We start from the raw sequence: 15541 nt of genomic DNA on the forward strand, positions 1-15541 counted from the left end.
GATAATAAGTGAGCTACTTGAATATGCTGAGGCACGTTTTACGAATGCATGGATAAGCGTTTGATTGCAGGTAATAGACAGTTACCGGGATGACCACGTGATGACAAAACCTCAGAAAAATTAAAGCTCCAAGTGATTCTATGATAGGGTGTTAACCCTGAGTTCTATTGGGAGGGGTGGAGGTGTTACCCACCGTTTATCCTCCGAACCCTGGAGTCATGGGAGGACTGTGCGAGTCACGCTCCCCTAGACGTGTGATGATGACTGTCGGATGCCTACTAGGGATCAGGTCGGTATAACCGACGTTGTCACCTTAGAGTTTATGAATGGTCGGGTCAGTAAAACTGGCGCCATGGCATACTCCAGTAGAGGACGGATAGGATGGGAGTGGAAGAGATTAGGAAGGATAGGATGATTTGAGGATAGCTTGGGCACCTGGATAGAAAAAGTCATATCCATTAAAACCTTAAACCTAAAACTCTAACTTCGGGACGAAGTTTACAGAAGGGGGGGTGTATGTAACAACCCAGCTAAATTAATCCATTTTATAAAGTTTTAAACTTTATAATAAAACCAATTGTGAGGAAATTTAAGCTATAAGTATGTTAAGTTTATAAATACAATGTAAATTTAAAAACATATATAAGTTGAAATTTTATAAAATATATAATTACACTTTATAATATATATATATATTAAATTTACAAAATATATAATTAAATTTTATAATATAAATGTTATAAAGTATATATATAAATGGAACTTTATAAATATAAATGTTATAAAGTACATATATAAATGGAACTTTATAAATATAAATGTTGTAAAGTATATTAATGGAACTTTATAAATATAAATATTATAAAGTATATAAAAAGGACTTTACAGATTATGTGATGAAATTATATGCTATAATATAAGTAAATGGACTCATGAATATACCATACGATAACCTACCTAAAACGCATGACTGAAACCATTAAACGAGGGCGCGTCCAACCAGCTGAGAATTTATAGCAGAGCGGCTTTGCCAGGAAAGGATCTGAGGGAGTTAAATTGCATGCGGAGGCGTGTCATGAGGAGGAAGAGCGGTGGCCGGAAGCAGGAGGGTGGCCACCGCCATGCCTGCCATTATAAATCGCTATTCTGAACCGATGAAAGGGGGGGGAAAATGGAGCAGTGAAACCAGAGGAGGTGGAGCAGAATTTAGCAGTGACAGAGATTACTATTGGATGAGCTTTAATCCGACTGAGGTTCTGGGCACGGGGTCAGTGGGCTTCTGTGAGAAGCTTGCTGGATTGAGCAGCCAACCTCTGCTCAATCAGGTTGGGTGGAATTGGTCTCCCTGGATAATTGGAGCAGTAATTGGAGCAAACAGCAGCAGAACAAAACAACAACAATATCGACAGCTTTACAGGATCAACTAGCAGTTCAGGTAAGTGCAAAAATTAAGTTTTAAGCTTCCTGTTTTCCAGTTTGTGAATATTTACATGTTTTCTGTAAATCGAATTCGTTGGGCTTTACAGAGACCACTAACAAAATCACCAAATAAAAAAAACAATTTCAAAACTTGCCATGTCCTACAATTCAGCACATGAAAAAAGACAATTACAATTGATTTTTTAAATATAAAATAAAATGAATTTAAAAAAAATACAATTTGTAATTTTCAAAAAATTAATTTTTAATTTGTTTTTTTTAAAGAAATAAAAAAAATAAATTTAAAAATTGCAATGGTAATTTTATTTAAAAAAATAAAAAATAAAAATTTAAAAACATTTAATATGAAATTTCTTTAAAAACGTAATGCGAGAAGAAACAAATAGGGAAGTGGACTAGCACAAGATTGAGGTTGATGGATAAGTTCATTCCTTTGGAAAGGAGAATAAGGCCAAAATGATTTCATATGTTTTTATTATTTTTTATTTTTAAAAAGATATTTAACTTTTGGTGTGACTAATTCTTTGTGAGAAGCGCTTTGTAACTTAGGAGAAGAGTTGTTAGATAATGTAATGATATAAAAAATTTCTAAAAATATATAAGTAGGTTTTAGAATAAAATATATAAATACGTTCAATTATATTTTAAATCATTATATATAAATTGGTTTTTACTTTTTATTTTTATGTTTTTGATCGGGAGTAGTTTTGCTATTGAATCGACATTGGACTAGGTAAATTATTTGAGATAATTTACATTGTATTCCATAATGTTGTTTTTTCTAAAGGATAAAAAAAAAAGGGCTAGGATATTATGCTAACTTACTCTGGTTGATATAGAGTTTATCTACTATATCACAATTACATATTCAATAAAAGTGATTAACCAAAAGCACAATTTTATAGAGCAAGAACATGAATTACGAGGATTAATAGATATGTTTTTAGAGTGCTTTTCATGAGAGCTATCCGCCATGTTGTGCTATTCAATGTTTATCTTTTAAAGTTGAAGCTTGGTTAAGTGACGTCTTAAGGCTTCCAATTCATTATCCTGGTGGTTGATATGGGTCTGTAGTTTCTGAAATTCTTCGACCATAAATAGAGTGGTATTGGTACGCTGAAGAATCTTCCCTTGAAGAGCAGAGATATCCACTGGATGCTCAATTGGAGGGTGAGGGCAATTGCAGTAGGTATGAGGGGTGCATCTTCCCTTGAAGAGCAGAAATATCCACTGGATGCTGAATTGGAGGGTGAGGGCAATTGCAACTGGTATGAGGGGTGCGTGGACGTTTGAGACTATGTTCATTATGCTCCATAATTGACAACAAAATTTGAAAAGCAAGGCTGCAGGAGAAGGGAATTGAGGTTCTCAAAGTGAAAGAGGTGACCATAACAAAGAGAAGGGGAAGCAACAAAGGGGCGAACAAAGTAGGGGGAGGACTAGGGTGTACTATGTTCAAAGAGCTACACACAAGCTCTATTATCAATTATCTATCTCAAAACACACAAACTCTATTATCAATTATCTATCTCAAAACTTTGAAATTGACATTGACATGAAATTTAAATTAACATCAACAGTGAATAGAAATTGACATTGAATATAAATTAAAATCAATAATTAAGAAATGTATATTGGAACAAAAATAAAAATTGACATGTACACTAAAATAAATACATTCGAAATTCACATGTACAATGCTAAAATTAACACATGATTATTCTACATGCACTGATTTCAATTATTTCAATATTGATACTTTATTTTTATTTTTATTTTTATGTATTTATGAATAATATTTTTTATGTGCTTAACAAATAAGAGAAATCAAGCAATTTTAAAATGACTGGGTTTATTTTACATATACAAATATATTTTAATTATTTACAAATTTTGTATGATCACCTGCAAATGAAACCAACTTATAGTCATATTAACTGCGAATTTATCAAATACTGGTAGAGATCAAATTTAAGTATACATGATAAAAGAGGTTTGCACATTGAGAGACTTGATTCATATGAACCATTAATAAATACATAGTTAAAATAAATCTAAAAAAATAAACATAAATTATATTTTGATGTGATTAATTCTTTATATTTATATTTTAATATTTTATAAAAGCTGTATTAATATATAAATTGTATATATATTTTGTAAGATCTAGATATTTATATTATATCAAAAGCATAAACATACATCAATATTTGTTGCTACTAGTCTACCACTTGAGAAACAAGACTAGTAGCATAAGCACACAATTTTCTAATTGTTCATACTATTCTCTACTTGAGAGTTTGATAACCAAAAAATTGAACAATGTATGGCATAGAAAACTAGAGATAGATTTAATGACATAAAAAGAAAACAACTTGAAATTGAAATGCTACTACACAAAAGTGCTTTGCCAATTTTCATTCTATAGGGGTTTCCTTCAGGCCTGATGGATGTGGTTCTTAGTCAGAATCAAATGAATAAAGGTTTGTGTTTGTTAGGTTCTTGGCTAGTAGTGTGGCATTTTTGTTATGTTTGTCCACCTTTTCAAGTAGCTTTGCCATGCATATGATTAACTCTTGTTGTGTCTGCTCTCTTTTTGTGAGAACTCTTACCATTCAAGTTTTTATGTGTTAATATAAGTTAACAATTTACATGCAAGAGGTTGTTCTAGCCCATGTAGAGTTCCCAATGTATGATATCCAACCTCTTGTCTCCTACTCCACATGCCTATTAGGAATGAGCCTTCGAGATTGTCTGACTAGTTCCTCCATGTCAGAGATGACTCTTTGAACAACTGCAGGGATTATATCTCTGTATTGTTCCATTGATGCTCTGGCCATTGCTTAAGCTCGAGTGCCACAAGTGGAGGGAGTATTGAGATTAGAAAGGGGGGAGAGACTGCGTCATCCCTGCTTGCCATTACGGTGCAAACTATATGGTTTACGTCTAACCATACAAAAGGAAAAAAAATTAGGGGGTGGGGCTAGAGAAGAAAACCTATTGAATAGACAAAGGGGAAAGGGAGACATATAACATGAAGAACGAAGGGAGATCAATGAGATATAGGCGAGGGAGGAAAAAAGCCGAAACAACGTGATGGAAAAGGGGGATTAGAGGAGAGAAGAGATGAAGAACTGAGGAGGAGAGAGGAGTTTGAAGGAGAGAGCTAGAGGGGAGGGGAAAACCTAGGGAAGCATCAAGAGAGACAAAGAGAAAGGCCAGAGAATGAAGGAGAAAGGAAAACAACGAGAGAGAGGCTAGGAATTAGCTCGAAGGAGAAATTTACCCCCTAGAACAATTAAACCCTGTGAGGGAAAGAAAAGCCAGAAGCCTACAAAGCTTGTGATAGAACTTAAGTAATTGATAAGAGAGTCTAGAACAGAAACATAATTCCAAATTGGAATAACCAAGAATCCAAACCTACTAAGGCGGGAGGCTCTATGAGATGGCTTAAGAGTTGGAGAGTGATGCCTAAAGCAACTCCTTCAATGATAAAGACAAGATTCCTGAGCCTCAACAATTCCATGAATTAATTTTTCTAGTCCAACAATTCCAATTTTGTTTTCCGTTCTCCATGATTAGTTGCTTAAATGCATGCAAAGACATTTATTCTTTACTAGCTGATCTACATCTCAACCTCTCAACATAATTTGCTCAATCCTGTCTATTTCCTCCCATAGTGAATGACAACTTTCCTTCACAGTACAAAAACTAAGTGAAATATACCTTCCCAATACCTCACGCAGACCAAATTTATACCAGATCTTCTAATTACCTCACTTCTATGAAAATATTTATATTTAATCAACCTAATTTATACCTCATTTAAAACTCATTGATATTCAACTTTTTTTAATAAAAAAATTACCACTTTACCATTCTTAGTTACCATAATCAATTTAACATTTATTATCACGAATAAATTTCAATACCTCACACAAACCAAATTTGTGCTAGCTCTTCCCATTGCCTAACTTCTCTAAAAATATTTATATTTAGTCAACCCAATTTATACCTCATTTTAAACTTATTGACATTCGACTTTTAATAAAAAAATGACCACTTCCCCGTTCTTAATTACCATATTCAATTTAACATTTATTTACATTTCAATATTACACCTTTAAAATATATTCATTTATGACGGAGGTGTTTAACCCGAAGAGAACACGGGCCACCTGGTAGTGTCCCCTTGATAGCTGCTCCATGTCGATTGTCTAACCTATTTAATCATCTCTACTCTTAAACATTGGCCTGAAGCACAGGTCGGGTTGTGATCCAAGCATACATAGCACTCAAGAACAAGACCCGGATCGTTTCTTTCCATGGCAGAGCGACAGGATGTGGTGGTAATCACAGGATGCACAATTGGAGGCATCGGCCACGCGTTGGCTCTCGCGTTTGCTCAACGGAATTGCCGAGTCGTGGCCACGGCTCGATCCCTGGCATCCATGGGAGGCCTCGACAAGCATCCTGGTTTGCACCTGTTGGAAGTCGATGTGCGCTCAGACCAGAGCGTAGCTGACGCAGTGCGGGCCGTGGTTGACAAATATGGGCGCATAGACATCCTCGTCAATAACGCCGGCGTGCACTGTGTTGGGCCTCTTGCCGAGCTGCCCATGGCTCTCCTCCAGTCGACTTTTGAGACCAATGTATACGGTACATGCGCACACCTTCTGGTCTGAAATAAACATCAGTCTGTCAGAAGCATTTAAAGAATAAAAGGTCAAAATTAAAGTTTCGAGAAAGTACTTCAAAGAAAAAAGGGCAAAATTAAAGTTTCGAGATCTATTCAACTTTACAGGTTTAATGCGTGTTATAAAAGAGGTGGCCCCTCACATGATATCCCGGGCAAAGGGAAAAATAGTGAATATTGGAAGCGTCACGGCTTTAGCTCCTGGACCGTGGGCTGGTGCTTACGCCGCTTCCAAAGCAGCTGTTCATTCTTTATCCGACACTCTGAGGTTGGTTAAATGCTTTTATTTCATATCTCTGTGACAAAAAAGTGCCCTTCTCATTCTGGGAGTAGGCTACCCTTGGAATTGTTAGTCTACTTGATTCTTGATTCTCGAATGGGCTTTTTCTTTTTGCTCACCACAAGGTGACGAGACATTAAAGCCATGATTTGCATTGTAACCAGAGATTGCAGAAATGAAAAATGAGCAACCATTTGAAGCTAGGTTTCCCATTTAGATTTATAGGGTAAAGATATTTTGTCCATTGTGAAATTGACTTCTCAACATTTAATGAATTGTGGTAGGTTTGATTAATTTAGGGTTAACAGATATTCTTTTTGTTGATTGTTGAGTTGAGGTTTGCCATTTCATTCATTGTTGTAGAAATACCATTATATAGTTTCCCTACTATGCCTGATTTAAAAAAAAACCACCACACCATGTCTCCATTATATGCTAGCTAGTGTATTTGATTACCAATGATAGCCACTAGTTCAAGATTACGTTGCACCCGAGTTATCTAGTTTGATGTATCTTTATTCCAAGTTGAGTTTTAAGGGTCCAATGTGAAGATTGCATATGTTTGATTTTAATTCTACCAATTATCAAATCTTGCCATTTTCTTGCTAATATAATGGACATGAGTTTTAGACCATCCAATTAGTTGTCCTCAATGAGATCTACGATTGAAACAAAAGAGCTGTAACACTTTCTTAGTTGGATTTCCATTCTTTACCCTTGATCTTAGCAATTTATGCCAATTCTAGACTGTTGGACCTTTGTCGTAGCCATTGTAGGCAATGTTGCACGACTTCGGACTCGTACTCGTATAAGACTCGTCACGCTATTGACTCGTATAAGACTCGTGAACGACCCATATAAGACTCGGGAACGACCCGTATAAGACTCGTCAAAATACAAAATCGTTAAAATATGGTAAATTTTAAGCACAAAAAAGAAACTAATGACAATTCTAATCCTTATAAGTTATAAAAACCACAATATATGCAATAATTCATAACATCATCTCATATCTATAAAAGTACAACATAACATATTCGATTTTTGTAAGCAAAACATTTAGATACTGAATAAGAAAAGGACTCGTGATTCCATAATTAAAATAAAAAATGTTAGCAAGTTCAAAATTCAAATACATACATCATAAATGATAAATGATTGTCTCATAACAATCTTGAGTCTCATCACTCATGGATGACTACGCCTACAATAAGTCCTCGTGGTGCTAGTGCTAACATTGGAAGGCTGAAGCAACTGTGAGGCAGGTGTATTTGGAGCCTCCATTTGAGATAAACAAACTAGAGAGATCCTCAGTCTCTTCATCAAGCCAACTAAAATCAGGGGACTCCTCCTCCGCAATCTAATCAGATTCTAAATCAACTGTATCCAATAAAATTGGATTTTGTATCCTTTGGTTGCACTTGTTTTGTGAGCATTCGAAGGTTGTAGTAGATGAAAACCAACTTCTCCAGCCTCTCATGCTCCAATTTGTTTCTCTTTTTACTGTGGACGTGCTCAAACATTGACCAATTGTGCTCATAAGAAGCACTGCAGGGTTGACTCAAAACTCTGATGGCGAATTCTTGTAATTGTGGTGCCTCAGTGCCACAATCTATCCACTAATGATCTGTAAAAAAATAATAACAAAGATTATCAGTTTGCAATGCCAAACATATAAAAGAGAACTAGGAAAATTACAATCTAAGTTCTAACAATTTGCACTTACAAGGCATTTTCTTGTCCTCCTCAGCCCGCAGGCATTGTGGCTGCTGTGTGGTTGAGAAACTTAGCCACAGGGCCAAAAAAATTTGCAAATTAAAAAAAAATTGAAAAGAAAACTAAATTGAATACAAAAAATTTAAAAAAATTTACATGGAAAACATTCAGACAAGTTTCATGAAGCCTACCTGAAGCTGAGTTTGATTTGATGAAGCCTCCTTTAGCCTCTTTTAGCCCCCTCCAAGAGCTCCTTCACTGTGCAATGGAATCACTCAACACTCATAGAAATTAGCCAAACACTCAAATGACAAGTGAATGATAAATGGAAGGGAGAGAGGTGCTTATAAAGCATTTTCTTGCCTCCAATATCCCTTTCCCTCCACCTCATTTCCAAAAAAGAAAAGAAAAAAAATCCAAAAAAAAAATTGTCTTTTGAGGGTCAACGGGTCCAATGTGGGTCTTATGGCAAACTTGCGGGTCTTATACGGGTAGCTGGGTTCAATAAAATACCCGTCGAGTGCGGGTCTTAAGCGCGGGTTCTATGTGAGTGACCTGACTCGCTATAGAAGTCGCCAAGAGCCGCGGGTGCTCGCGGGTCTTATGCGTATGGTGCTTCACTAATTGTAGGCCTTACGTATCAAGGGAGGGAACCTTGAGACTATCTGTTGCATTCCCTTTGATCCTACATGCAGGATGTATGGTTGTATGCCTCTTGGTAGCCCATGTGGTCCATACAATCTCTAGTAGGTTGCTCTCTCACACATTGAGTGGATAAAACCCCACTGGGGTTAGGTGTCTTTTCAAGACATTGGACTGTGTATTGGTGAGACAATGTAAGGTGAATTGAAATTACAAAGTTTAGTTAATTTCCATATCCTTCAATTCCTTTTGGCATATCTAGCCTCCAATACATTAGGCTAGTTTGGGGTTTGTCTTATTCCCGTTTCTCAAGAAGCCAAGTCAAACAATTGTCAATGAATTTCCATCTCGTATGTCAAATATCGTCTCTCTCTGATAGGTTTAAGGAGTGACCATTTTATACATGTATCAATTAGCTACCATTGCATTTATAATTTAGATAGTTTCCATCTCATTTACGTTCAATTAAGGAACAATATATAAACTAGATTGAATATGACTATAAGCTCTAGAAAATTGAAGAATGGGCATTGAATGAGATATACCATTATATTAGGATTGATATGTTAATTGCTAATGAAGCTTCATCCCTGGCACTTCCTTTACTTGAGAATATATATTTATATGTCGCAAGGAGCATTTCCTGTATCTAAACTTGAGTTGAAGTCTAAATACATGCTAATGGTAATTGCAACCAAAGGTTCATTGAGTTGAGTTCTTGGTCATCCAACACTGCATAGCAAGTTGGTGGCATTATAATAAAGATTGTTGGTCGAAATTGGGATAGAGCCATATGGGTATGAATGTTGGGAACATTGACAATGAGTAGAGCCTAAGCATTCTAGTATATATATATATTTATATGTTGGAGTGACATTATCTTTGTTATTACGCTGACATTTTGTTGTTGTTGTTGTTGTTGTTATGTTGGATTGTCTCACTAATTTTTGATACTAGAGTCTTATATCCCTTGTTTCCACTTGAGTATAGAGCATTGCAAACATAAAAGAACTCAAGCTCGAAAGACAAGAATTGGTTTTTATGTGTAGGTTACACCTAAGAATAGACCATCTCACCAACCTTGAACAATGTTGTAGGGTAGCTTGCACTCAAAACTACATCAAGAATAGAGGCCTTGTAGTCATTTAGAGGACAAAGATCTTTGCGTAAGAAAAAAAAATATTGATCAAATTTTAATTCCACAGAGCATTCGTGTTGGTGAAGTAAAGGGGCAATAAGTCCCTCATTTACAATCCATAAGTTATTAGAGTAATTGAGTCCTTGACCATGATCCAATTTCCAATTTTTTTAAGAAAACATAGATCTAGCCCTGGTAAAGCAAAACCAGATCGGTTTGAAGAGACTTGCAGACCATCAATGTACAACTTCAAGAAGAAAACTGACACTTGAAGGAGAAGGTGAATATGTTTGACTAGAGGATGGTATAGTTGGAGAAGAACCTTGAGGCCTATACAAAACTATTTCCATTGTTAAAGAATTAATTTGTTGAATGGCAAGTTTTCCTCACAGTTGTCATGGTAGATTGGGACAAGAGCATAGTTTAGGTTGTGCAACTTGGTCATTCACATGGATTGTTGGCAGGAGGAGAGGCTTACCTACATGATGATTTAGCTACAACAAAGTTGTTAGAGAATGAAGTAGCATTGGAAAATTTACAATAGGCTATCCAAGAGAGTAAGGAAGTACAACAATCATCCATTGCTACCACTCATGATTGAGTCAAGCATAGTAAGTTCATCTTTTCTAGACCTCTGGCAAGAAGTTTTTGGTGATTTTTAAAAGCATACATGAGGCTTGGTTCAAAATTGTTAAGGAAGATGGGCTACGATGGACAAGGGCTAGGCAAGAGAAGGAAATGTATCCTAATCCCAATTTGAGTTGAACCGAGGTTCAAGCATGAAGGCTAAAGTTTCAAAGGTAGAGGGGAAAAGGCCACAAACACTAAAATGATATTTATGAAGGCAAAAGACATGACATAATTGGCCTACTCATCAGAAGAAAGAGCACTAGCAAATGAGGGTGGCTTAACACCACCACTTCATCGTTCTTGTGGAAGATTGCAGAAGGGAAACGATGAGCAAAGTGCAAAGACTAAGCTTGCACCAACACTGAGAAGAAGCAACTAGTTAATCAACTCAAGCAAGAAGAAGGACAAGAGGTATGCATCAATGAGGAATAGGATATCCCTCATTTGTTATTATTGCAAGAGGAAATGCCATAGCATTGCCAATTGTTTTTAATCAGAGGCATGTTCACTTTGTGGGAAGAAATGACATCTTGAAGCATCTTGTTGGGAGAAGCAAGCCATGTGCTACAAGCTAGATTTTTTGTAGAGGAAGAATGACAAGAAGACTTCCCCAATTCAAAAACTAACTCAAAATCATATGGAGAGAAAGAGCATGTTAAGAAGTTTGTGTCACCACACAAACTTGCACTCATAAAGAGAGTTCCAAAGCTCAAGTGTGGGTTGAGTGTAGCTAAGAAGGAGACCACTATCACCTCACCAACCCTCTTTTTCACTTTAGGCTATCTATCCTTCACCTCAAGGGGTCTTCTGTAGGGTAAGATTGTTAAGATTTAAGGTAATAAGTTTCAAGGTGATATGAAGAGTAAATCCATCAAAATAGTTTGCTGGTTGTTTAAGAAAATAAGAGTGGTGAGAGGATTGGAGACTAGTGCCTTTTCACTAGGCATATGGTGTCAACTAATGTCTCCATTGAAAAAATATAAGTGGATCTAGTGTTAGGACTAGGGTTGTCCTCTACAAACCCTAGAAGATCCACCTAGCACTTTGTTAAATTTGGCAACTAGGGCCAAACTCCACCTTGGACAACTCATATGATGCAACTGATATTTTTGTTGGATTCCTCTTTCCGAGAGGTGTAGGATTGATCTAAAGATCATCTCATTCTGACATGTAAAAATGGAATTATGAATTTATTTTGTTTATGGACATATTGTCAAGGTTGGCCAACAACCTAATGTAGGCTCAGAAGACCAACAATCATGTCTATTCATCCTCAATGCTGCATATAAATAGAAGGTGCATTTGCCTCATTTGGACATCAATCATTCACACACATCTCTCTCTCATCTAATTGGTTCGTACACTTTTCTGGGCAACCTCTCTCTCCACACATGCGAAGGACAAGACAGGGATTTTTTGTTTCAATGTTGACCGAATTTCAGGAAGGGTTGACCAACATTGATCACATTGGTATTGACTTGATTTGACTATGTTTTTCCTTGGAAAATTTTTGTTTGGGTAGGCCACAATTCTGGGCACAAAAATCGTGACAATCTGAGCTGTTTGACCAATGTTGATTGCAGGGGGGTTTGAACGCAGGTTTGACTTTGCGTTGACCAAGTTAGACTGAGTTTTTTGGGACTGTTTTGGGCTGATTCGGATGACTATTGGAGGCCAAGTTGACCAGGTTTGACCAAGTTGTTTTGGAGGATAAATTTTGCCCTATTGACCAGCGTTGACTGTCTGGTTAGGGCTTCCTGTGGCTGCTATTTGAATGGACAAATTTCACTTTGATTGGACAAGTGAGTATTACATATTGCACTCTCTCTGTCGAACTTTTGAGGAATAATGAGAAGAATTGATCAAAGGGTTCCCCATATTAGGGTTTGTCCTTGGCTAGCGCCACATCTTGTGTCCTCTTGTCTTGGGTTGTCTTCTACTGTTTTTATTTTTGTTCTATCTGCATTTACTATCATGTTAATGTGATTGCTAATCTGGAAATTGATATTGGGCTAATAAGAAAATTGATGTAAATTGCTCTTAAGCATAGAACATACCATTGTTATTTAAAATTAACATGGTATCAGAGCTGTGGTGAAGACAAAACCCAACAAGAGTGAAACGAGCAATCACTGAGAAGAGCAATCACCGAGATTTGTTGGACAAGGACAAGAGTCAATGGTCTCTACATCTTACTTCAAGCCTGATGACAAGCTCAATGATAAATCTGATTATCATGCATGGAAGATGTCTCTTGATTTGACATTGGAAGAGCAGGATGTTATGGACTATGTGTAGGGAAATATTTCTAAACCTCTTTCAAATGCACCGGCTGCCACGAAGACAAAGTACAAGAAGGGTGAAGTCAAAGCAAAGAAGATTATCAGGGATTCTATTAGCAAGCATTTGGTTGCATACATCTCTGATTTGAACACATCTAAGGAAATGTATGACAGGTTGGTTGGCATGTTCAAAGCTAGCAATGCAAACCAAGTTCTCTTTCTCAAGAACAAATTGAAGGACATAAAGAAGGGAAGAGGTGAAGATATTCAATCCTACTTCATGAGGATTACTGAGATAAAAAATGATCTTCTTTCGATTGGAGAAGCTATTGCTGATAGGGAGCTCACTCTCATTGCCCTTGGAGGACTCCCTCGTGAATGGCATGTGTTCAACACTACTATTCTCAACAACGACAAGATTCCAGGTTTTGAAGAATTGCTGACTAGATGTTCTCAAGAAGAAACAAGGATGATGGAAATGGATATGCCTTCAAATAGGAATGATGCCACTGCATTCTCCGCTCATGCTAAAAAGAACTATGCAGTTTCAAAGAAGCAATGTCAAGGAAGGTCAAGATTAAAAAATGGAAGGAAGGGAAGATGCTTCATTGCAACAAGTTTGGCCACTATGCTAGGGAGCGTCCTAATAGAAGGGATACACCTCATGATGATGACAACCACAACAACAATTTTAGGGGCAACAACAATCAAAGGAATGGTAGGATTAACAACAAAGGAAAAAGGAATGTTCCTGCTACTCAACATGGAAATGATCGCCCTCCCAAAAGATCAAGAAACTCCAGGTATGATGAATCTAATGTTGTTGATAACAAGCAAAAATAATTTTATCTTATATTTGCCCTCTTTACTGCCTCTCCTCCGAACACCTTGGGAAATTGGTTGATTGATAGTGGGTATAAGGAAGCTCTTTCAAATTTGATAGAAAACGATACAAATTTAGAAATCATTCTTGGGGACAATGCCACCTATCCCGTGAAGTGAGTTAGGAATTTTACTCTTCAATTGAATCAAGGTAACACCATTCATCTACAAGAAGTACTATATGTACTTGATCTAAAAAAGAACCTCGTATCTATCTCGACAATGGAGGACAAAGGATTCAAGGTGGCATTCATCGATGGAAAGGTGCGTGTGTGGAATAAAAATTTCAAAGATGCATTTACACTTGGATTTAGGGTTGATAGCCTATATCAAGTTGGAGGAAGTCCATTGGGAGCTATGTCTTGCGACACATCACTTCAATTCGAATTATGGCACCAGAGGTTTGCTCATCTACATTATAAGGCTCTACCCGATGTAAGGAAGATGGTGACAGGTATGCCCAAATTTAAATAGAACATGAAGGTGTTTGTAAGGGATGTGCCGAAGGAATACATACAAGGGGACCATTTCCCACAAGTGATAGCAAGACTACGGACATATTGCAATTGGTTCATTCTAATCGATCTGGTATGATGCCCGTGAACTCTTTGGGAGGATATTTATATTATGCTATCTTTGTGGATGATTTTTCTCGCAAAACTTGGATATATTTCTTGAAGAAAGAGGACGAGGTATTCTCATGGTTCCGTTCTTTCAAAGCTTTGGTCGAAAATCAAACAGGGAAGAAGATCAAAATATTGAGGATCGATAATGGAATCGAATATGAATCAAATGAGTTTAATGACAATTGTAGAGAATCTGGCATTAAGAGGGAGACTACTACCACATATACTCCTGAGCAAAATGGTGTTGCTGAAAGGAAGAATCATTCTATTATAGAAGCCACTCGTGCCATGCTTCATGATCAAAGCCTTCCAAAGTTCTTATGGGCGGAAGCTGCAAACACTGTTGTGTATGTTCAAAATAGATGCCCTCATCAAGCATTGGACTCCAAAACTCCCAAAGAAGTTTTCACCGGTAAGAAACTTGATGTTTCTTACTTTAGAATTTTTGGCAGTCCCATATATTTTCATGTGCCGAAAGAAAAGAGAAGCAAATTGGATGCATATGGGAAGAAAGGAACATTTGTGGGCTACAATGAAACTTCTAAGGCATATAGAATCTATGTGCCTGGTCAAAGAGAAGTGGAGATAAGTCATGATGTCACCTTCGATGAAGATGCTGCCCTTGGGAAGATTAGTAACCTTCCTATTCCAAGGAAGGATAAAGAAGCAGATTCAGGAAAATAGGGAGAACCGCAGTATGAGCCGATGCTCGATGCTGAAAGACCAATGGATCCCATTGATCCACCTCCTCATGAGCCCTCCTCCTTGAAAAGGAGACCCTCATGGCTTAGGAAACTCTTGAAGATGCCGAGGGACATGTTGCACCAAGGGGGACATTTTGTGAAAGTAAGAAACTGAATAGGTACCAAGGGTAGTTAACTGCCATGAGCACCATTGTTCAATCTGAGCCTTGCACATTCGAAGAAGCTGTGAAGCACCAAGTTTGGAAGGATGCTATGAATGAAGAGTATGAGTCAATTATAAAGAATGATGTATGGGATGTGGTCCCTAGACCCAAGGACAAATCCGTTGTCACCTCGAGATGGCTCTACAAGATCAAGCATGGAGCTAATCGAAGTGCTGAAAAGTTCAAGGCTAGATTTGTTGCTCTAGGCTTCTCTCAAAAGGAAGGTGTGGACTACGATGAGATATTTGCACTTGTTGTCCGATATACCACCATCCGTTCGATTATAGCCCTTGCTGCCTTGC

The 15541-nt window shown here is 37.1% G+C and overlaps 1 protein-coding gene across 1 annotated transcript in view; it reads left to right on the forward strand.

Annotated features, from left to right (window-relative positions):
- Positions 1-5581: 5581 nt before the first annotated feature.
- Positions 5582-15541, forward strand: part of LOC149143290 (short-chain dehydrogenase ptmH-like) — a 107050-nt gene continuing 97090 nt past the window's right edge. Inside the window, exons 1-2 of the mRNA XM_089447039.1 lie at positions 5582-6099; positions 6245-6404. Coding sequence (XP_089303165.1) covers positions 5766-6099; positions 6245-6404 — 494 coding nt within the window. The 5' untranslated portion in view covers positions 5582-5765. The remainder of the gene's footprint in view (positions 6100-6244; positions 6405-15541) is intronic.

Source organism: Pinus tabuliformis, chromosome X, assembly GCF_031772625.1.
Source record: "Pinus tabuliformis cultivar Carrire ecotype Pingquan chromosome X, CPIR1, whole genome shotgun sequence".
NCBI classification, from domain to species: domain Eukaryota; kingdom Viridiplantae; phylum Streptophyta; class Pinopsida; order Pinales; family Pinaceae; genus Pinus; species Pinus tabuliformis.